At 36.1% G+C, this 21,583-nt stretch overlaps 1 protein-coding gene across 3 annotated transcripts in view; it reads left to right on the top strand.

Moving 5' to 3' along the window:
• The window catches only part of PPP1CB (protein phosphatase 1, catalytic subunit, beta isozyme), a 38,978-nt gene extending 21,433 nt beyond the window's left edge, over positions 1-17,545 (top strand). Inside the window, exons 2-8 of one of the 3 annotated variants that reach the window (XM_006835171.1) lie at positions 3,153-3,284; positions 4,745-4,975; positions 7,288-7,392; positions 10,133-10,204; positions 11,389-11,540; positions 14,045-14,179; positions 16,822-17,545. In XM_006835171.1, coding sequence (XP_006835234.1) covers positions 3,153-3,284; positions 4,745-4,975; positions 7,288-7,392; positions 10,133-10,204; positions 11,389-11,540; positions 14,045-14,179; positions 16,822-16,926 — 932 coding nt within the window. In that variant the 3' untranslated portion in view covers positions 16,927-17,545. The remainder of the gene's footprint in view (positions 1-3,152; positions 3,285-4,744; positions 4,976-7,287; positions 7,393-10,132; positions 10,205-11,388; positions 11,541-14,044; positions 14,180-16,821) is intronic. The other 2 variants (XM_006835173.1, XM_006835172.1) reach the window with 2 other exon arrangements.
• Positions 17,546-21,583: the final 4,038 nt, after the last annotated feature.

Here is a 21,583-nt window from a genome sequence, read left to right as displayed (position 1 = left end):
TACATTGAAAGCTTCAGTTTCACATGTTAAAGTCACCCACACTGTTGGAAATACTACCGGGGTCACTATAAGTCAAAACTGACTCACTGACACTTAACAACAACAAGCTATCTAATTACAGTGAATGGTGTGGCACTGTAGGATAAGCACTTGGTGTATTTGAACCTCCAGGTGGGTGATTCAAACTTAAGAAACGAAAACCCTGTACAGAATCGCAATGAATTAGAACCGACTTGACAGCACTTAGCAAGTACTGTTTTGTTACTTAAGGATCACAAACAGAAATTATGGAAAGTCTTATAGAGCCATAATGTTTTATCATATCCATCAGCACTAATGAACCACTAATATTGTAACTTCTTAAATATTTGTTGAAATGAATGAAAACATTTCCTGAATAATCAAAGTCAGCTGTTTATTGTCCTTTGAAAGCAACCAAAGATCTTTAGTCCTTCAAACTAAAACTGGTTCTTGTAAACTAAAACTGAGAGGCCTTTGACTCATTGATGGGAGAATACTTTTTAGTCATTTTCCAAGTTTAAAACTGTGATGTCAAGGTGAAGAATTGTTCTTATTATAGGAAAATTGAACTAAGTTAGCATTCCATATGCTTAATAAAAATGTAAAGACAGAGACCTTAGGTAGTACAAAAGGTTAGCATGCTCCAATACTAACTGAAACGGTGGACGTTTGAATCCAACTAGAGGCACCTGAAAAGAAAGGTTTGGCGATCATCTGCTTTTGAGAAATTGAAAGAGCACACATCTATTCTGACACAACTTGGGCTTGCCATAAATCTGAATTGACTCCAAGGCAGCTGAATATGTTTTGGTACTTTTTGATCTTGGGAAAATCAAAATGTGCTTCAGTATAGGTAATTGATGTTGGAGAACTAATACTAATTTAGAAAGGGATGTTTTAAGTTCTCACAACAAAAGCAATTTTGTTGATCATTATGCTTTTGAATTTCAAGGGTGGACTTATTAGCTGACTGCCATTAACTTACTAATTTAGCACATTTTCTCTACCTCCTCTTTGTTACTTCCAACAGCTTTTATTTAGCCGGATTTATCCCATGTGACTGAGAATTGGTATTTCTATCCCAGATATACTGAATTGGAATCACCATTTTAGTAAGATCCCCAGAGAACACAATGAACCATTTTGAAGCCCTGGTTATAATGTGTATAAACCAAACACTGCCAGCCAGTTGATTTCAACTCATAGCAACCCTATAGGACAGAGTAGACCAATCACATCTTTACCCTGCAGAGCAACTGATGACCTCCAACCATGAATCTTTAGCTTGGTTAGCAGTCAAGCTCTTAAACCATTGCGTCACCAGGGCTCCTTGGTTATAAGTGTTAATTAAATGCTGGTCGCTAGTCCGTTCTGACTCATAGCGAAACTAGAGGGTTTCTGAGGAGCATCTGGTGGGTTTGAACTGCCAACCTTGTTCCGCTGTCCAGTGCTGATCCTACAGCGCCACATCAGGAGTATGTTGTTGTTGTTATGTGTTGAGGAGTCGGTTCCGACTCATAGCGACCCTGTACAGGGTTTCCGAGGCTGTAAATCTTTACGGGAGCAGAACGCCTCATCTTTCTCCCACGGAACAGCTGGTTGTTTCAAACTGCTGACCTTGTGGTTCGCAGCCCGATTCGTAACCACTATGCTGCCACAGCTCCTTTATCAGGAGTATAGTTAGGCAAATTAGCAATTATTCAAAACTTAATGCTTTTCATTTTTCTTAAAAGATAATTTTAAGGAGATTGATGGGTTATTGCAAGCAGATAACTTTGTTTCAGATATAAAAGACTGGTGATGAATATTTGAGGGATTTACATCATTGGGTTGTATAGATGGATTCACTTTTGCATGTGGGGACCCGACTATTTTTTTTTTTTTCCTTTAACACCTGTTTGACAGACCTGTCAAATCATAACAATTTTGAGCAAGAAATGTATGATCTCATTGTAAGCTTAGAAATAGGAAGTCGTAAGGATACGTGGAATCCTGGTGTAATGATATGGGATAAACCACTGGAGCACAAGATTGGCACTTCAAACTCACCAGCTGCTGCTTGGAAAACCTATACGCTATGCCACTATGAGTTGGAACTGACTGAACAGCAGTTGACAGCAACAACAAGGGTATATATAGCAATACGGTCTTTGTTTTTTCAGTGCCCTTTAGGTAAGGTTAAACAGAGGCTAGCAGTATATTTTAGGAACCTTGGTGGTATAATGAATGGGTTACGATTTGGGCTGCTGACTTCAAGATCAGTTTGAACCCACCACTCGCTCCAAGGAGGAAAGGTGAGGCTATTTGTTCCTGTAAAGATTTACAGCCTCAGAAACCCCACCTCACTCTAACCTGGAAGTGACTGGAGAACCACATAATTTTATCCATTTTACAGCTCATTCCTGTTCAAAGGGTTTATTCTAGCTACATAGCCTTTAGACTTATTTATACAGTGCCCCATTATGTATATGGTGGTGGTGGTTATGTGCTGTGGAGTCGGTTCTGACTTACATAGCAACCCTATACAGGGTTTCTGGGGCTGTAAATCTTTACGGGAACAGAAAGCCTCATCTTTCTCCTGCAGAACAGCTGGTAGTTTCGAACTGCTGACCTTGCAGTTTGCGACTCGATTCGTAACCAATATAGTAATGCATTAAATAAAATATATAAGCATTTAGCACCTTTTTAATAATTGTTTTGTTCAGAAAATAGAGGTCATGGTTGCTAAAATTCTTGGCACTACTAATAGTATCCGAAGAAAGTGTCGCCTGTTGGCAACTACTTTATTACTCTCCCTTTCATTGTAGCCATTGGTTCTTAGCAGAACTTGCTATGCCGAAACTTAAAGGTGCTGCCCGTGAAATATTTTTTATCCGTTGGGCTCCTAGGTCTCGTGTTGGCCATTGGAGATCAAATAGGGCTGCACTTTGGTGGTAGCAAATTTGATAAGTATCTTCAGGAACCACCAGCAGTAACAGAAGAACCTTACCATTAGCCAGGACACAGGAAGGCATGTGGTAGTTTGTTATCTGTTTTGCCTTTTCTGATTTTCAAAATATGACTCTTTTTTAAGGACTATGGATAAGTGGCTAAATTCCAGGAAACTGATTGCTTTATTCATTGTTTATCAGTACGAGGATGTCGTCCAGGAAAGATTGTGCAGATGACTGAAGCAGAAGTTCGGGGCTTATGTATCAAGTCTCGGGAGATTTTTCTCAGCCAGCCAATTCTCCTGGAATTGGAAGCACCACTGAAGATTTGTGGTATGTAAAGACATAAAGCTCAAAATTATCTCTTTTGACTCACTTAAGTTTTTCTTCCTGTATTTACATCAAGGATGACTTAGAAAAAAAAATTTTTTTAATTGAAACAAAGGAGAAGATTGATAGGTTTTATTGCATAAAGGTTGAAGCCATCATTAAAATGACAAGGAGAAAATATTTGCTGTGTACACAAATTGCTATTCACAATATATAAAGAGTTCTTAGAAATAAAAAGGCAAAATGATAGAAAAATAGGGGAAAACAACTTCAAAAGAAACTGGCCAATAAACAAAATTCTCAGCTTTACTAGTATTTAGGGAGATGCAGTTTAAAATGAGACCTTAATTGAAATCAAATTACAAAAGTCAGATTGATTTCCAGTGTTGGCAAGAATGAGAATTTATTTTAACAGGTACAGAATTTTGGGAGTCAGTCTTGTAACTGTTACGTTCATTTATTTTGAAACTTATATTACTTGGCATTTTGTATTTGTTCTTTTATATCTTATAGTGATTTTTGGCCCAAAGCAAAAATGACCTTAAGTTGATTGATCTCAGCAGTCAAAGGATTGTAATGGTTATTAATGTTACAATATAGTTTCTATGGATTTTCCAACAGCTTTTGTTCAGCCAACAGTTATTTGCAATTTTTTTCCCTGCTACATGATTATTGGTGATCTCTTTTACACTGTGTAACCTGTGTGTGCTTAGTGTAATCCTTTAATACTTTTTATTCTCTTCCTTCCTATTTCTTCAAGCATGTGCTTGTTAATTCTGGTACAGTGGCCAACAAATGAGACATTAGCTGCGTAAATATTTGAATGAATGAATAAATCAGCTCAGAGTATCACCTCTAAGAAGTAGTAGTTTTAGGTTTTTTAGATCAATCCCCTCTATGAATTTAATTAAAGCAAAGGTAGTTTCTTATAAGTGATGTTAAAAAGAAAATGACTCAAAGTCTTGGCAAGCTTTTCATTAAAGTACTTTATATTAGAATAAGCATTAACGGTTATCTGTTGTTGTATGGCAAATTGCCTCATAACTTTGTGACTTAGAAGAAATTATTATCTCACAGTTTCTCTGGGCCAGGAGTCAAGTGCAACTTAGCTGGGTCCTCTGGTTCTCTAAAAAGTCTCCAGTTGAAGTGTCAGCTGGCTGCAGTTATCTCTGGGGTCATCTAGGGAAGGATTCAGTCGGCTACCACATGGGCTTCTCAATAGAGCAGCTGAGTATGGGAGCTGGCTTCAACAGAACAAGCCTGCAAGAGCAGTACCAGAGTCACAGTCTTGTTACCTTATCTCGGGTGTGACAGTCTATCAGTTGCCATATTCTAGAAGCAAATCACTAGATGCAGCCAACCCAAAGAAGAGAATTACTCAGGGTGTGAACATTGGAAACATTGCATAAAAGCTACCCACCACAGTAACCAAGTGTTCTAAAACCGATTTTTTCTACTTTTAGGAGATATTCATGGACAGTATACAGATTTACTGCGATTATTTGAATATGGAGGTTTCCCACCAGAAGCCAACTATCTTTTCTTAGGAGATTATGTGGACAGAGGAAAACAGTCTTTGGAAACCATTTGTTTGCTATTAGCTTATAAAATCAAATATCCAGAGAACTTCTTTCTTTTAAGAGGAAACCATGAGTGTGCTAGCATCAACCGCATTTATGGATTCTATGATGAATGTAAGTAAATGTAAAACTTAGAAAATAAGTGAATGGTAACATTCCCTAATTGGTTTAGTGTTATTAGGCATAGGCCCAGGAACAGAGTCTTACTTGGACAAAGAATCTAAAGCTGGGAAGCATTTTACTAATTATAGCTCCTTGGGATGTCTTTGGTGGTCTTATTATTTCAGGTTGACAGCAGCTTATTCAGAGTCATGGTATGGCACTATAGGATAAACATTGGACTGCTAAGCACAAGCTTGGCATTTCAAACCCACCAGCCACTACTTGGGAATCCTGTACAGGTTGGGTATGAGTCAGAACAGACTCCAGAGCACTTAGCACCAACTGTAATTTATTGAGCTAAAAGGATCCTCTTTTAATTAATTTACAAAGCAAGATATACTGTGAAGAGTGGCTTCTGGTTTTCTAGTATCCATTTTAATTCTGATGCAGTAGGAACCCATAACTTGGCCATAAGAATTAGTGAGACATGTGGAATGGTTTAAAAGTTGAAGTTTATTATTAGAATTATAATCAGTACCTAAAAAACAAGGATATTGCATACTGTGGGGTATCCTATTTTGTGGTACTCTGTTTGACCAGTAAGAAATCACTGATAATGGGATTAGTAGTCTCCTCTTGCCTTTGGAGTTTGCCAGGTAGAATATGAGAAGTGAGTATATGTATTTGGTTAACTACAACTTAGAATGAATGAATTATACTGAATTAAATTAGTAACTTTACTCCTTTTCAGTTCTGAATTACTCCATTTTCTGCTTTTGCTTTTTGTCCATCTTTGTACACAAAAGGGCTTCAAAAAGATTGTGGGGAAATTCCATTATCTTTGTTTCATTTTCCACAAACTTTAAAGCTCCCTTGTTTTATGTCTCACTCATAGCAACCCTGTATAGGGTTTCTGAAAGTGACTGATGGGTTTAAACTGCCTACCACAACAGGGTTCTTGTTTTGTATTGTCCTATTCAAACCCTTAAGTATTTCCCTGCTCCATCTAATAATTTGAAAACTATTTGAGGATGTGGTATATGCTAAACACTAGGAATATAACAGTGCATTAAACAAATGGTCTCTATTCTTATGTAACTTTAACGAGAATGATTGTGTGCTTTTTTTATGTGTATTGTATTTTTATTCTGATATGTAGTGTTTAAATTAGACCAGTTAAGAAGATGTGGGTTGTATATCAAATTATAATCATCCTTTTAAGCTGCATCAGAAATAGGTATCAGTCTTAAAGGATGAATAATACACTTGAATTAGTCAGCCTTCTTAAGGGTAAAGCATATCATCTGAAATCATATATGTGAGAGCAGCCTATAAACTCTGCTTTGAGTTAAATTTACTCATTGGAAGGCAAGCTATGGCATAAAAACATAAGAAGTTAGTACTGTGTCTCATTCCTTTCTTGGGTTAGTTATTGAAGTGTATTGCCAGATTCAGGAAATTCAAATAACTCTAAAAAAGTGAATGTACATTTAAGGCTGTCTTTTGTTGTACCTGTTTATGCTAGAGTACAGAAAAATTACAGCCGTTGTGTCTCTATTTATACATGCCCTAGTGCCAAGTTATAATTCATTCAGAAGTGTATTCCAGTAAAACACTTGGAGATTGTCCTCCTTTGGCAGTAAGTTCACACTGTGTTACTTAGTAAGTTAGTGTCAATGGACAATCCCCAGAGGCACTCCTTTGACTTCTTGCTTATTTGGCTAGGTATTTACCTACTGTACCATTTGCAAATAATACGTGCCTTCTATGTTTGTTGCTAACCAATCCTCCGCCCTATTTCTGGAAGTGTCACTTTGCCAATTTTTTTTTTTTAACTTGTTGCTACAAAAGAAAAAAGATTATCATAGATTGTTAACTACTTCCCAGGGGAAGGGAGCAATTGACAAATAAATATAGAAGGTGTGTGTGTATGTTATGTGCCCAAAAAAGAAGTCTGTTAAGCCATTTCAAAATTGCTCTATACAGTAATCTAAAAAGACAGAATTGTTTCATAAAACACTAGCACAATCTTTGAAAGTCTTTAAACATTACTGACTATGCTTAATGTTTATTGTATTACTTATCTTTTTTAAAGTATGCAAGTAACACTTATTAATTACAGAGGGGAAACCCAGGATTACTAGATAAGCATAAAGAAAAATTCTTTTAAATATTCATAATCTGGTGGCTTTCAGATAACTATTGAGAAGGGTTTTAGATTTTTTTAGATTTAGTCTTGTCATAATTAATAAATAGGTAGATTAATATAGTAATACATATAACTAGTTTATTCTTATTTAACTTATATGTTACTCTTTTTACAGGCAAACGGAGGTTCAATATTAAATTGTGGAAAACCTTCACTGACTGTTTTAACTGTCTGCCTATAGCTGCCATTGTGGATGAGAAGATCTTCTGTTGTCATGGAGGTAGACTAGTAAATTTGCTTTCTGTTTTTTTTCCTACTGATCTTCCAATATTTAGAAAACATCTATGATAATCAAGATTCTATGGGAAAATGAAGTAGGTTTTTTGTGAAAACTCAAATTATGAAAACTATTTTAAACTTAGCTAAAACTAGTAAATAGAAGTTTATGTTTATTCATAAGTATGAAAACAGTACTTACCTTTAAAGAGTTTCACATATGAAGAGGGATACTTAGACTTTTGTTTAAAGAAGTATCTTTCCTTTTTCTGTGCCCCATGTCTTGACAGAAAGATACCCCTGCCATTAGTAAAAATGAAAAAGATCATTATCTTTCTCTATTATGTAACTTTTTTCATCCTATAGTAAATACTTTTCATTAGAATCCAATTAGAAGTTTTAACACATGCTGAATTCCAAGCTCTATGTAATGTGTCTGCTTTAATCCTAAACCTAGTTTTGAAAGTAAAATGGTGTTGTTCCTTAAGACCTGTGAAATAAATATAAAGATGTGAGAGTTCATTTGAAAACTTGACATGGCATGTCTAGTACTTAACTGTTGTTTTTGGTTCCAACTCATAGCGATGTGATAAAGGGTTTCCGAGGAATGGCTGGTGGGTTTGAACCACTGACCTGTGGTGAGCAGTCTAGTGTTTATCCTATAGTACCACATAAGAATTCTTTGTAACTAGATGCCATGAAAATATATGGATAGTGTATGGCTTGGTTGTGTTGGTTATGACCTTATGGTTAGCATTCTAGTGCTTATCCTGCAGCACTACACCAGGACTCTTAGTGGAAGCAAAATTTCTAGTATATACTAAATACTTGAAGAATTGTAGCTCTTACACATTTGTATAGCTAAGAATAAAAATACAGCAATATGGAATTGACTTTTGATGCTCATCCTTTATAAATATGATCAAGAACTGATGATAATGAAGGAAGAAGTCCAGACTAAGCTGAAGGCATTGATGAAAAACAAGGTTCCAAGAATTGATGGAAGACCAATGAAGGCGTTTCAATAAATGGATGTAATGCTGGAAGTTCTCACTCATATACCAAGAAATTTGGAAGACCTACTGCCTGGAAGAGATCTGATTTCATGCATATTCCAAAGAAAGGTGAGCCAACAGAATGTGGAAATTCTCAAGCAATATCATTAATACCACATGCAAGTAAAATTTTCCTGAAAATAATTTAAAAACCGTTGCAGCAGTGTATTATTAACTGGGAACTGCCAGAGATTCAAGCTGGATTCAGAAGAGGATATAAAATGTGGGATATCATTGCTGATATCAGATAGATCTTGGCTGACTACAGAGAATACCAGAAAGATGTTTACTTGTACTTTATTGATTATGCAAAGGCATTCAACTGTGGATCATAATAAATTAAGGATAACAGTGCAAAGACAGGGAATTCCTGAACACTTAATTTTACTCATGTGGAGCCTGTACCAAGAGATGATCCTCTAACCAACTGGTTACTGAATGGTTTAAAATCATGAAATAATGTATGTGTTAGGGTTGTATCCTTTAACCATACTTATTCAGTCTGTATGCTGTGCAAATAATATGAGAAGCTGAATTATATTAAGAAGAACATGGCATCAGAATTGGAGGAAGGCTCATTCGCCCCTTGTGATCACAGCTGACACACCTTGCTTGTTTAAAGTAAAGGAGACTTGAAACACTTAAAAATCAAAGACTACAGATTTAATATGAGTTACACCTCAAAGAAAACAAAAATCCACGCAACAGGACCATAAGCAGCATCGTGATAAATGGAGAAAAGATATGTTATCAAAGTTTTTTACTTGTTTGTTTATTTAAGGAAAAAAGTATGTAAGAGCTATAGTAAGGAAAATTGATGCCTCTGAATTATCATGTTGGTGAAGAAGATTGAATAAACCATGGACTACCAGGAAAAAAATGGACTTCTGGTGTGCTTCTGTGGATCAGTATTAGACTGCGAACCACAGGGTCGGCAGTTCAAAACCACCAGCTGCTCCTTGGAAACCCTACAGGGTCTCTGAATCTGAACTGACTCGACGATACTTAGCAACAGTATAAACCAGGGAACAAATATGTATATTTTTAGAAGTATAGCTAGATGTCTGATGTACTTTGGATGTGTTATCGGGAAGGGGACCAGTTATCAAAAAGGACATGTTAAGTGCTATTGAGTTGGTTCCACATTATAGCAAACTGTAGAACATTTCTGAGAAACTGCTGGTGGACTTGAACCACCAACCTTTCATTTAGCACTCCAGTCCTTATCCTACAGCGCCACACCAGGAGTCATGAAAAAGACATAGTGCTTGGTAAAGTGAAGGGTCAGTGAAAAGAAGAAAACTCTCAAGGAGCTAGATTGACATGACATCGGTAACGGTGGGCTCAATGTTTGTGAGGATAGCTTAGGACATGGCACTGTTTTGTTATGTTACACATAGAGTTGCTGTGAATCAGAGTTGACTTAATGATAACTAATAATAACAACGAACCAGTGTGAATGATGGTCCAGTAGAGGGGGAATGACAGTTGAATTTATACGTGACCTAATCATTATGTAAATCTGGGATTCATAATAATTCAGAGTGACCTCTAAAACAACATTGAAAAGAACATTTTTAGTATCAATTCAAGTAAATAATCAACTTTGATTTTTTTTTTAAAAAAATTTTTTATTGGCCCAGTGTTAAGATTTTTTTAGATGTCAGTACTATGTCTTATTACTTACAGGACTGTCACCAGACCTGCAATCTATGGAGCAGATTCGAAGGATCATGAGACCTACTGATGTCCCTGATACAGGTAAGTATGTAGAAAAGTTGATTAATTTTTTTTTAAGAATGTTGGCATATTTGACCCTTTGTGTCTATCTTTAGTGAAACTACATTTGATTTATGTAATAAAAACTAGTGCTCTTTTTATAATTAGTAAACTGTCATTACTTAAGTAATGTAAGCCATTTCACTTTGTTGTTCATCTTTTTCCTGCAGAGTAGCTGGTGGATTTGAACTGTTGACCTTGTGATTAGCAGTCCATTACGTAACTCACTGTGGCAGAGCTCCTTATAAAGTTCATGAGTTACCCCCCCCCAAAAAAAACCCCATAAAACTTAAAATGGACTCATTCTATAAAAAATACATTGTACTGATTTCTCATTGCCCCATCTCCTTCCTTCAGTACCTTACTACTTAGAAAGATAATTACTTTGCTATTTAAGTGGCACATTTTTGGGTCCTCAAGTCCCTCTTAAAATTTCTACTACTGTTAGTATGATGCAATTCATCAGTAAATGTTTCTTTCTAGCCTTGACCTAACTTTTCCCAAAGCCAAAGATCTCATTTGATTCTGTTAACTCCTCTTGTGTTTTTAAAATTCTCAAGGCCCTAAGTAGAAAATTTTTTTTCATCTTCAAATTGTTGTGTAGATCAAATGGAATTTCAGTGAAATCTCAACTGGCTTTTTCATGGAATTAGACACGCTGATTCCATTTAAATGAAAAAGGAAATGATAAAAAATAACCAAGATAATCCCAAAGGAAAAAAATTAAGTGGTAATACTAGCCCTACCAGATATAACTTGTTTAAAATACTGGGTAATAAGACTGTGTTGTTGACTCAGGGGTAAATAAAAAGCTAATGAATGGTTCACATAGCCCAGAAACAGTATAGAGTTATAGAGAAAGTATGACCTGTTTAGGAAACCTGTTTAATCAGTTGATCATCTATAGGGAGAAAACTACACAAAAGGAACTGTCTGTTACTTGTATCTTGTTATACTCAAGGTTTGCCGTGCTTTAACAAAGATTGAGGATGTTTAATAGGCTGGGATACTAGAGAACAGAGAAGTGTTTGTTACTGTTAGACACAAATGGGAAAATAAGAGGGCAGGAAAATAATTGAAATGTGATGTAGATATACTTTATAGATTTGGGAGTTTGTCTTGTTTATTATTATTGTTATTTTTCATATATATATATTTTTTTAAAGGTTTGCTCTGTGATCTGCTGTGGTCTGACCCAGATAAGGATGTACAAGGCTGGGGGGAGAATGATCGTGGTGTGTCCTTCACTTTTGGAGCTGATGTTGTCAGTAAATTTCTGAATCGTCATGATTTGGACTTGATTTGTCGAGCTCATCAGGTTTGAAATATAAAACTCATAGATTTGTTAATATCTGTTAACTTTATTCTTAATCATCTCATTTTATTTTTGAGGCAATTCGTTTCCAAAAAAGTCAAGTGTCTGTTGGATGGGTAGCAAGTAGTTTTCACCATATAAGAAGAAATGTTTCAAAGCAATATGTTTTGTGCATTGTCATTCTTTTCTGACACTTTATGGACAACATGTGGTTCAGTTTGAGTGTAGTCCTTATAGCATATAGTTAACAATCAAATGGATTGTGTGGATTTATTTGGATTTTGATAAGAACGAAGACATTTTTGTAACAATTGAGAAGATTTTCTTATAACTTGGATGTTAGGTACCAAGAAATCATTGTTCCATGATAGTGGCATTATTGTTACATTGAGAAAGAACATCTGCATTTTTCACAAATACATACTGAAATATGTAGAGGTAAAATAGCATATTTGAGATGTGTTTTAAATGTCAGCACCCTTAGTAAGGAAACGGAGTGAGGATAGGGGGGATTTCATTTTTCCGTGAACTTTTTGAAAGCTCCGTTTTATATACAGCTTAGTTATTTATTTAAATATTCTTCATTACCAGATTGTGTGATCTTCAAGGAGAATGATGGTGAATCTTTTTTAAACATTCTACTTAATTTGAAAATATTAGAAACTTATAAATATAATACTTTTAAAGATTCCTTATTATTGTTGATCTGTTAATTAAAAGTTCATTAAAGTATGTGTTGTTGTTATTGTTAAGTACCATTGAGTCAGTTCCAACTCACAGTAACTCAGTATAGGATTTCCGAGGAGCAGCTAGTTAGTAGTGAGTTTGAACCACCACTCTTCCGCCTCAAACCCACCTCACAAACCAGTACTTATCCTACAGTGCCACACACCTTACTCCCTGTGACACTTGACCCTGTGTAATAACAGTGACACACTTCGTGTTACCTACACAGATTGTATATCACATGCCTCTTCCTTAGCAGGATTTCCTAAGTTGTTTAGTTGAAATCAAGTAATGTTCCCAAATCCTTTGCTTTAACCTTTAGATCAGTAAATGTTTATTTTTGTGACTTTTGATAGTAAGACAAGCCTTTTATTAATATAACAGGGCAGGATTGCTTAATTTCCTAACCAAAATACCTTCTGGCATCAGTTCTGTTTTTGTTCGTTGTTTTTTTTAAATATATATAGAGCTCCACTCACTGGTCTTTCCTAAGTTAAGTTTAGTGTTTTAATTTGCAGTCTTTTTTTCTAAAATCTTATTTTGCTTATTTAAATGTCATAGGATAATTATGATTATCTCGTAAAATTACTTGTCATGCAGCTTATTTCGATTCAGTGACTGTGTGTCAGAGTTAGAACTCCATAGGATTTTTGATGACTGGTTTTTGCAAAGTACATCAATAGACCTTTTCTTCCAAGGTTGGACCAGAACCTCCAACCTTTTGGTTAGCAGTCGAAAGTTTTCATTATTTGCACCACTCAGGAACTCCTTGCTCTTACCATTGTTGTTGTTAAGTGCTGTTGAGTCGATTGTGACCCTGTGTAGGTTTTCTAAGGAGCAGCTTGTGAGCTTGAACCACCAACCTTGCAGTTCAAACGGCTTTGTATAGGATTCCTAAAATAGATTTCAAAAGTAATTTTACATATTAGAAATAAATATAAAATGACATATGTCACTAGCAACCTCTCAAATTATAATTATAGAGTTGAGCAATAATAAGTTGTGTAAAATTTCTGGAATTAATAACAAAGTCTACAAATCATGTTATATAATCTATTGACAACTAATTTTAAGGAGCATAATCTGTGCAATGGGAGCACTCTGTAGCCTAAGCACTGGACTGTCAACCACACGGTTGGCAATTTGAGCCCACCAGCCACTCTGCAGGAGAAACATGAGGCTTTCTGCTTCCACAAAGATGCGCAGCATTGGAAAAACCCTATGTCGGGTAATTATGAGTCAGAACTTGACAATGCTAAACAGTCCCTACAACAATCTGTAAACTAAAGTTTTTAGTGCATGACTATATAATGCTTACAGAAAATTGGAAGATTGAGCAAGACAAGAAGCTTTTGGGAAAAGTCTCATCTTTCATTATTATCTGGTTGCTTTTCATTGGACTACTAAGTGTTTTGTGGTTTGAAATTATTGCCATCATGAAGAAATACTTTTGTGTCCTAGCTTACTACAGACACACACCTAATAGCTTATTTTGTTTTTGTTTAATGGGTTGCCTTGAAAATGGTATGGTTTTTAAATCTTTCAATAATAATGAGTTTATTATTGTTTCATAAGTTAAATCCTTGCCATTATAGAATAAGTACATTAATTTTAAGATTCTAAACAAAGTTTAAGAGACAAAATAACAGTTGCCAAAACACAATTGCTTTTTTTTTGTTTGTTTTGGTTTTTAGAACTTTGTCACATGAATCTAATATGGTTGGTTGAGAATTGCCATAATAAGTTACAATGTGTTTTTCTTTTAATATTTCCTGTGACAGGTGGTTGAAGATGGATATGAATTTTTTGCTAAACGACAATTGGTTACCCTGTTTTCAGCCCCAAATTACTGTGGCGAGTTTGATAATGCTGGTGGAATGATGAGTGTGGATGAAACTTTGATGTGTTCCTTCCAGGTATGATAAAATATTTATGACTATCAGTGTGATTAAAACTACCATCAGGAACATTTTTCTTTTTGGTTTGTGAGCTTACCTTGAGCAAGTTTAGAAAATATAATTGGACAGAAGTGATTATCATTTATAGATTCAGTAAAGATTTCTATTTTCAGTTATAAAAGTTCCAGTCTTTATGAACTGTATCAAATATGAAGGCTTTAGCAAATTTAAGTAATACCAGTTCATTTGTTATTTCAAATGTTTTAACTGTTAAATTCCTGTGAGGCATGTTTTATGTTGTTATATATTGTGTGTTGTTAAGTCATTTCCAACTCATAGCAACCCTATAGAGGGTTTCTGAGAGCAGCTAGTGGGTTTAGACTGCTGACCTTGAGGTTACCAGTCCAGTGCTTATCTTAGAGTGTCACACCTGCTGGACAGTGGCTTGCATGTTAGAAGTGTGGAAACAATGCCTAATTTAGGATTTTGCTTTCTTTTTCAAGATAAATAAGATGGACAGGTACTGGAGAGAAAGTATTATAAACTCAGATGAGAATAAAGTAGAATAAGAATGTTCCATGTAAATGAAAAAAGCCCAAAACACCAAACCCATTGTCATTGAATCAACTTCATATCTTTAGTGGTCCTGTGGTGGTGGTGTGCCATGGAGTCGATTTCAACTCATTGCAGATTTCCAAAGCTATAAATCTATGGGAGCAAAAAGCCTTACTTTTCTCCTGAGGAACCTCTGGTAGTTTGAGACTGCTGACCATGAGGTTAACAGCCTGAGTCGTAACCACTACGCTACCAGAGTGATCCTATAGGGTAGAGCAAAACTCTCATCAGATGATTTCTAAGGCCTCAGATCTTTAAAGAGAATCTGGTGGGTTCAAACTGCCATTCTCCCTGCAAGCTGTCAGGTGCTGCTTTAACCACAGTGCCACTAGGGATCCTTATAATAATTTTATAATACCCACGTTATATTTTCAAGAGAGCCGCTCTAGCTTTACGGTGTATTTATTGGCCAAAAGACATCTATTTTGTTAATGTAAAGATTTTGTCATTGACAGACATACACTTGTATTTCTGTTTTTAAAAGCAGGGGGAAGTTCACGTCATTCCCATTATTATGTGCACGATTTTCATTAACTAGAATGATTGAATGCCGTGGTTGACACCAGGTCCTTTTCCTATCTAAAGTGAAGGCTAAAGATAGGTACACCCACCAAAATGACTATAATTTTTTAAAACTCAGGAAATAAGAAGTGTCAGTGCGAATTCAAAGAGGTTGGAACCATTATATACAGCCTCTTTAGAAAACAAACAGTTTGGCAGGTCCTCAAAAGTTAAGCATATATAGAATTAGCATGTTGTTGTTAAGTGCTACCGAGTCAGTTCCAACCCATAGCAACCCTGTATAGGGTTTCCAAGGAGCAGCTGGTGAATGTGAACCACTGACCTTGCAGTCCAACATGTTAGCCCACAGCACACCAAAACTCTTAATTAGCATATTCTTCTCCCAGGTATCTACATAAGGAAATGAAACCTGAAGTGTCTACACAAAAACCTAAATACAAATATTCTAAGCAACATTATTTTTCAAAGCCAAAATGTAGAAACAGCTCAAATGTCCATCAACTGATGAATGATTAAGCAAAGTATGGCATATCTGTAAAATGGTATAATTGAATGAAGTGCTGATACATGCTACAACATGAATAAACCTCAGAAAAATGCTAAGTGAAAGAAACCAGTCAAAAGAGACCACATATTGTTCCGTTAATATGAAATGGGTAGGATAGGCAAACCAGAGGACAGAGAATGGTTGGGGATTGTAGAGAGGCAAAGATAGAAAGTGACTGGTAATGAGTACAAGGTTCCTTTTAGGAGTGACAGAATATTTTAAGATTAGATTATTGTAGTCACTGTCTGTTCTTAGAGGCCAAGTCGGTTCTAAGTCATAGTGAGCCCACATGACAGAGTAGAATTGTCTCAGAGTGTTTTGTTTGTTTTAATCTTTACAGGAACAGATATCCGGGTCTCTTTTTCCCCTCAAAGTCATTGCGTGGGTTTGAACCACCAGCCTTTTATCAAAACTTTTTAAAGATAAATGTACCCATCAAAATTTAGATCTAAAAAGTTTTGTGACTTGGCTAAAGATTTCCCCACTACATAGTGCCAACATCTTTTGAGTCTTAAACCAGTGTTGTCTTCCTCAGCATGAAGATGGACATTTGAAGAAATTTTTACTTAAATCTAAGAAATGAGTGGTTGATAAGATTCATGTATTTAATTGAGCTTCTGTGACTGGAATATGAATGGAATGATATGTGCAGTAGCATTTCATTTAGGATTCCTGGTGTGGCGCTGTGGGTTAATGCATCAGACTGCAAAGCTGTTTGAACTGCAAGGTCAGTGGTTCAAGCTCACTAGCTGCTCCTTGGAAACCCTATATGGGGTCGCTATGGGTCAGAATCGACATATGTGAGAAATATTTATGGAACTTGGTCATTTTGTCTTACATTTTGATTGGATTTTCAAGAATTTAGGCCATTTATTGAAGAACGAACCCACTATTGTAACCTTAGTATTTTGAAAGCCAATTATGTAGTTTATTGGACTGGAAAGAATAACAATGTTAATGAATTATTTATTTTAAGATATTGAAACCATCTGAAAAGAAAGCTAAGTACCAGTATGGTGGACTGAATTCTGGACGTCCTGTCACTCCACCTCGGACAGCTAATCCACCGAAGAAAAGGTGAAGAAAGGGAATTCTGCAAAAAACCCCATCAGATTTGTTAAGGACATACTTCATAATATCTAAGTGTGCACTGTAAAACCATCCAGCCATTTGACACCCTTTATGATGTCACACCTTTAACTTAAGGAGACGGGTAAAGGATCTTACATTTTTTTCTAATAGAAAGATGTGCTACACTGTATTGTAATAAGTATACTCTGTTATAATATTCAGCAAAGTTAAATCTAAATTTAAAATGATCCACTGAAGTTACATCTTCATGTATCACAGTTTTTAAAGTTGAAAAGCATCCCTGTTAAACTAGATGTGATAGTTAAACCACATGAAAGCATGATGACCCATCTGTTATGTGGTTTTAGTGTTGCTTGGTTGTTTAATTATTTTGAGTTTGTTTTGTTTGTTTTGCTAGAATAATGGCATATATTTTTTGAACTTTTTTTCCCCCCTAACCATTTTTAAAAGTGAACTGTGGGAAGAGCTTTAAAGATAGTCACTGATTTATTTTCCCTTTGTTTTTACTTATGTTTCTATTCGATCTTCCTAAGAAAATTTATGCCTCGATATAAGTAAATGAATTTTAGAGATCGATAGCTTAAAAAATACGTAAAGTGTCCAATCCAGTGATTTAATCAATTTGGCTGGGCAAATTTTGCAGCTGGTAGTCAATACTTTGCTTATTACAGAAATTGCCACTGATTTGGATTTGTGCACTATAATTTTTAACTTATTGATGCTCTATTGTGCAGTAGCATTTCATTTAAGATAAGGCTCATATAGTATTACCCAGCTAGTTGGAAATGTGATTATGTGGTACCTTGGCTTTAGGTTTTAATTCGCACGACACACCTTTTGGCATGCTTAGCTTTCTGGTAACACCCTCACCTGCATTGGTTTTGTTTTTGGGTTTTTGTTGTTGTTGTTCTTAAATTCACAGAACATGAGAATTCTTTTTTGACAAGCCTTAGAAAGCTGACACTATCTCTTTTTTTCTCCCCTTTGTAAGAAGGATGTATTTAAGTGAAAGCTGGTCATTGGGATGTTTTGTTAACTTTGGTTATTGGGTGCATAACTGTCTAGTATTGCCATGTGAATGTTGTATACGATTGTAAGGCTATGTCATTAAAGATTTTTGTTCTTCTGGTTTTTCATGATCAAAGTTCATATGATGTATAGACATGCTTTGTAGTGAAGTATAGTAGCAATAATTTCTGTACATGATCAAGACTTTATTGCAACATTTCTTTTCCTGTTCTCTCTCTTTAAAAAGGGTTAATATAACAAATGGCAAATAGAAAAGTCAACACGCATTATATAATAGAACAAGAACTTTACAGGACTCAGATTTGTAATTTTTTGGATATGATTCTAAAAGCTTTTATTGAGCATTGTCAAATTTGTAAGTGTCCTAGGGATGGACATCAGATTTATAATGCCCTTCTACATGTGATGCCATTGATGTGAAATTCTTGACCTTAATATTGTCGTTGAAAACGTTGAATTGAGAATTCTGTTAACATTTTATGAATTGGCGCGTTGTGTTTACTGCAAGAAATAATTTGATTTTTAGCACAGTGCAAAGTTATTTAAAATGCATACATCTGGTTTTTTTCTGATCCCATTTTGTTTTAAAGCACATTTTAAATGTAGTTTTCTCATTTAGTAAAAGTTGTCTAATTGATATGAAGCCTGGCTTGTTATTTTATTTGTTGCTTTATTGCAATGAAACAAATCACAAAATACATTTTATTCAAGGAGATATTATGCCCTCAAAATACATTTAATTGATTATTTTATGAATGTTCATGAGTTCTCTGATGTATTATATTGGGTTAAGTCACACAGCCTTTTTATGTGGTTTAAATATCTTCCTAATTGGAATGTAAGTTGAGATATTTCTAATAGAATTTTACATGTGTTACTCGGTTAGTTAGTAACCATTGAAGTGGGTCCAGAAAAAACAAGCCCTTGAGCAAGTAGTCTTTTATTAATCTCAGTATAATCACTTGATTAATCCATTCCTTACTGACTGAGGTTTTGTAATAATTTGTTCAGGTTAAGAATGACATATGAAAACATAGTTATTAATTAATATTGGACACTAAATTTTAAATGTGGAAATTAATCATTCTTAACAACTAAACATTCCTTGAGTCGCTGGGCCTAGTTTCAGGATATCAAAATCAATTGGTATAACAGAGTCCATCCTACTTTGGTGAGTTGCAACTACAGTCTTAAAAGCTAGTATAAATTGTAACTATTGGTCTTTCCCCCTGCTCAGTAAAGCAGAATCAAAAGATGTATGGAAACAGTGAGTTCAGTAGACTAATGGACTATGCAAAAAGCTTCCATGACCCTGAAACCTGAAGAACTAGGTGATGCCTTGCCACCGCTCTGACCGTTTGTGATCACATTTAGAAGGTCTTGAATAGTTTAGTGTCACTAAACTCATAATGAAGACTAGGATTGATGGTCTGATAGAGAATGATGGAACCACCCCCCAAGATTTAGTCACACTTAAGGCCTGGAACTCACCCAGGTTTCAATTTTCAGCCACACAATTAATTGAAAGGTTTATAATGTAAATAGTACCAGAGAAGTACCACTCTTCACAGAAACCAACCATTTGAGATTAAAAGGGTAGCATTTGCACAAGGACAAGGTTCAAAAAGCAGGAAGGTTAGAAAAGAAACAGGAATGGAAATGGAGGACACAGGGAAGGAAGTGGTGTTACATTGTGGGGACTACACTCCTTGACCTGGAACAAAATGTGTATGGATCAATGAATGAAAAACTGATTTTGCTCTGTAAACATTCATCCATTTCACAATAAAAACTTTTTAAAAAGAAAAAAATAGAGGCATTCCTTCCTGATCAAAAGGGGAGAAATACAGAACAGCATTTTAAATTTCTGTAGACTACACTTTTTGGAGGGTGGATGAAGCACTAAAACTATTGCCCTAGGATAATTTTTAAACTTTAAACCAAAAGTGTCGCCTGAAATATTCTTAAAATCAAACAGTTTCGTTGTTGTTGTGTGCCATCAAGTTGGTAACAACTCATAGCGACCCTACGCACAACAGAATGGAACACTGCCCAATCCTGGGCCAACCTCACAATCGTTGCTATGCTTGAGCCCATTACTGCTGCCACTGTGCCAATCCATCTCACTGGGGTTTTTTTCTTTTTCTCTGACCCTCCACTTTACCAAACATGATATCCTCCAGGGACTGGTCTGAAAATATGTCTGAAGTGTGAGAGACGAAGTCTGGCCATCCTGGGTTCTAAGGAGTATACCGGCTGTACTTCTTCCAACACAGATATGTTTATTCATTTGGCAGTCCATGGTACTTTAAGTATTCTCCCAACACCATAAGTCAAATATGTAAATTCCTTTACAGTCTTCCTTATTCGCTGTTAAACTTTCACATGCATATGAGATTGCTGAAAATACCAGGGCTTGCCAAGTTGTTCACAGGGGAGCCATCAAGGCAAGCAATCAAGTCCCATCAGGGCAAACCCCCTTCCAAGACTCAAAGGGAATACACGAGCAGGCATGTAATCTTGTTGGTGACTATGTTGGTCTACTGATAAGGGGAAGTGGGGGAAAAACAGCAATGAAGTTGTGAGCTAAGTCCTACCACGTTCAATAGACTCCTGTCAACCTGGTTGGCCAGCAGTATAGGAGACCTGGGGACACCTGAGCCCAGGGACAGAGACATAGCCACAGAGGACTAAAACGGAGAGTGAAGCGTCCAGCTGATAATGAAGTGAGGGGAGATGCACAAGAACACCCATACTTGCAGATAGTACCCATTTGACCTAGCTTTAATGGCTGGATCATCAGAACACGACTAGAGGAAGAAAGACGAGGGAAAAAAGTATAATCCACTACAATTTAATGAACTTGACCTATACTTATGGATGTGGTAGCTCAAAAGAGGAAACATGTTTACAGCAAGGATCATTCCCACCCCCTTGGTACACAAGGGTTGACTGGGATGGGCAACTTAGACATTGGCTACCCAAAATGGGGGAGCTACAAAGGCACAAAGTGACTGGCTTAGAAACTTTCAAGAGGGAGGCTAGTTTCAGAGGGTGCAGGGGAAGGTAGACTCTCCACTGAGTGGTTTCCAACCTGTCTGGACATAGCTAGTGAAAGGAGATATGGGGATAAGAAATAGTGAATAATTGCTATCAGGACTGATTGTGAGTGTTGCAAATGTAAAGGTAGGTGTTTGGTAACAAAAGAAGGGGGTGGTTGATCTTGCACACCGGGAGCAGGACCCTGGAACCATCAAGGGAGAAGAGCGGAGTGCGGGACCCTATCCAGAGAAGCAGCAACGCCAGAGATAGAGGCAGATATGATGACTTGGAGAGATGAAGGTAGGGACTCTGGACTCTGGGAGGAAGAAGGGCTGTGTGCTGATGGCCGGGGGGATGGGCTTGCAAGGTGTACCCTTTGGTTGTTTGAATGGTTATATATTCCTGAGTGCTTCGGTGTACATTTAAAAAAAAAAAAAAAAAGGAATGGAAGCAATCATTGAAGATGCATGGAGGGGATTATAATCATTGCAGTGAAATGAAATATGATAGGATGAATGTAAAGCTAATGTTCTCCCATATAAACTATCACTCAATTCACGACTTAAACAAAAAAC

This window comes from Chrysochloris asiatica, unplaced genomic scaffold (assembly GCF_000296735.1).
Source record: "Chrysochloris asiatica unplaced genomic scaffold, ChrAsi1.0 scaffold00016, whole genome shotgun sequence".
Classification (NCBI taxonomy): domain Eukaryota; kingdom Metazoa; phylum Chordata; class Mammalia; order Afrosoricida; family Chrysochloridae; genus Chrysochloris; species Chrysochloris asiatica.
Note: the sequence above shows the minus strand (reverse complement) of the source record. Positions and strands in the feature narration are given on the sequence as shown.